At 51.9% G+C, this 2,298-nt stretch overlaps 1 protein-coding gene across 6 annotated transcripts in view; it reads right to left on the bottom strand.

Annotated features, from left to right (window-relative positions):
- Arhgef2 (Rho/Rac guanine nucleotide exchange factor 2) overlaps positions 1–2,298 on the bottom strand; it is a 62,714-nt gene that overhangs the window by 15,330 nt on the left and 45,086 nt on the right. For all 6 annotated transcript variants that reach the window (XM_026784023.1, XM_026784024.1, XM_026784025.1 and 3 more), the window contains 4 exons: positions 1,725–1,854; positions 1,437–1,546; positions 1,146–1,292; positions 328–578 (listed from right to left, as the gene is read on the bottom strand). In XM_026784023.1, coding sequence (XP_026639824.1) covers positions 328–578; positions 1,146–1,292; positions 1,437–1,546; positions 1,725–1,854 — 638 coding nt within the window. The remainder of the gene's footprint in view (positions 1–327; positions 579–1,145; positions 1,293–1,436; positions 1,547–1,724; positions 1,855–2,298) is intronic.

Below are 2,298 nucleotides of genomic sequence, written 5' to 3' on the forward strand. Positions count from 1 at the left end.
AAAAAAAAAAAAAAAAAAAAAAAAAAAAAAGAATTGCTCACTCTTTGGCCAACAACACGGTGAAAAAGAACTGACTCCCAGAATGGTCCTCGGACCACCACTCACTCATGCACATAATTTTTCTTAAGGAAAGAGCCCTGTACACTAGTGCGCATCTTTAACTCAGCACTTGAGAAGCAGAGGCAAATGGATGTCTGTGAGCTACAGGCCAGTCTGGTCTACATACGAGTTTCCAGACAGCCAGAGACCTTGTCTCAAAGCAAGAAATGCTCACTTCTGTCCTAGCTCCTTCCGCAGACTTCACCTAGGAGCCCTGCCTTTTCCTACCTGGCTGATGAGCAAGTCACCCAGACGATGGATGACAAAGTTCCGGGTGCTGCCTGGACATAGGGCCTGACGCCGGCGTTCCAACAGCTGACTGAGGAAGCGTGTGTGAATGTCACTGAGCTCATCCACGCAGGGGAACAGGCCCTGCACTACTCCAGGCTCCAGCTGCAACTCTTCCAGCATCCCAGTGCGGAAGAGGCGCGTCATGATCTTCAGTGTTCTCACATGGTGCAGCTCTGTCTGAATCAGCTCTACGAGACAAAGGGACATCTGTCTCTGCACCCTACCTTGGACACAACTCATGATGCCCCAGGGACTTTTGGGAGTTAACTCCTGCATGACTGTCATCTTAGGTCATTTTCAAGTTTGTTTGTATCTCTATGCCTTGTCATTTCAAGCTGGGAACAATTTGAGGGCAAGAATAATGTGTGCCAAGTGTGAAGGTTTCCTTGTTCCCAGCACAGGGCTGGGCGCTGGGCGTGGAAGAGGCAGAGTGAAGACTGGCAACCAAGTGAAGACGAGATCTAGGCGGGGTCTTGGGAGCTGGGTGTAGTGGTGCATGCCTGTAATCCCAGAACTCAGGAGGCCAAGGCAAGAGGACTGAGAGTTTGAGACCAGGCTGGCCTACACCCGAGACTCTTCTCTAAGAAAAATAAGATTAAAAACAAAAAACAAAAAAAACCCCAAACGGCACCAGGAAGTAGGTGCCCAGGGACATGGCAGCCAAGGACAGAAGAAGGTGTCCTGACAGGTGGGTAGCACAAGGCAGATGCAGTCAAGCAGGGTCTGGTAGAAGCTTGTGTGTTTCTGGGGCTTACCGTAGATGACATCCTGCTGCTTCATCACCTCCTTCTTATGCTGCTGCAGGAAGCTGCTGTCCACCGCAAGGCTCCACGAATCTGCCGCAAAGTCCTTCTCGTCCATCTCAAAGTCACTCATGAGTTCGTTGTAGATCACTTCTGCACCTGGGTACCGGTGCAGGAGCCACCTCAGAATGCAGCTCTCCTCTCCGGACCTGGGCCCTTCCCTGGGTCCTCTCCCTTCCTCCCTTCCAGGCTTCTTACACCAGCCACGCCAGCATGCCTCTCCTCCATGCTGGGCCTGCTCACCTTCATCAATAAGGGATTCCACGGACAGGGTTCGGTTCCGCATGTTGAGGGAGTCTGTGGACTGGGAGAGGATCCGACGCAGCCCCAGGGGAGACTCATCATTGAAATGTCTGAAGGAAGTGGAGGCCATCTACATCACCCCCACTCGGGCAGGAGGTCCCTCCCCAGGCCGGGCCCCTAAGGACAGCTACTCTGTTTGAATTTATCTTTCACATATCTGTCTCCAGTTCCGAATTCATGGGCAGAAGTGGACCTGCCTGGACCCCTCTTCCCCAAACAGAAGCTCACCCAGCAATGTTGGTGGTGGAAACACTCTTGGCCAAAGACAAGGAGGAGCGGCCACGCCGTGAACCTAGCAGGGACTGCCGAAAGCTATCAGAAGGGTAGATGGCGGAGCTTGGTCGCTCTCTGGTGGTTGCTGTAAAGGAGGCCAAACAGGAAAAAACTGAATTGCTCAGCCCTTTGGTCTCCCAGGCTCAAGTAGAACTAAGGTGAACTGCTCCTTACAGACAGAGACTGGCAAACCAATCAAGAGAATGTCTCTGTCCACTGTGCAACCCCTCAGCATGAATTCAGAGTCTGTTCTTGGCGGCTGGAGAGATGGCTCAGAGGTAAAGAACACTAGCTACTCTTCCAGAGGTCCTGAGTTCAATTCCCAGCAACCACATGGTGGCTTACAACCATCTGTAATAATATCTGGTACCCTCTTCTGTATTGTAGGTAGGATACATGCAGGAAGAACCCTGTATACATAAAAATAAAGATCTTCCCAGCACTCGGGAGGCAGAGGCAGGCGGATCTCTGTGAGTTCGAGGCCAGCCTGGTCTACCAAGGGAGTTCCAGGACAGGCTCCAAAGCTACA

The sequence above is a fragment of the Microtus ochrogaster genome, chromosome 21, assembly GCF_000317375.1.
Source record: "Microtus ochrogaster isolate Prairie Vole_2 chromosome 21, MicOch1.0, whole genome shotgun sequence".
Classification (NCBI taxonomy): Eukaryota; Metazoa; Chordata; class Mammalia; order Rodentia; family Cricetidae; genus Microtus; species Microtus ochrogaster.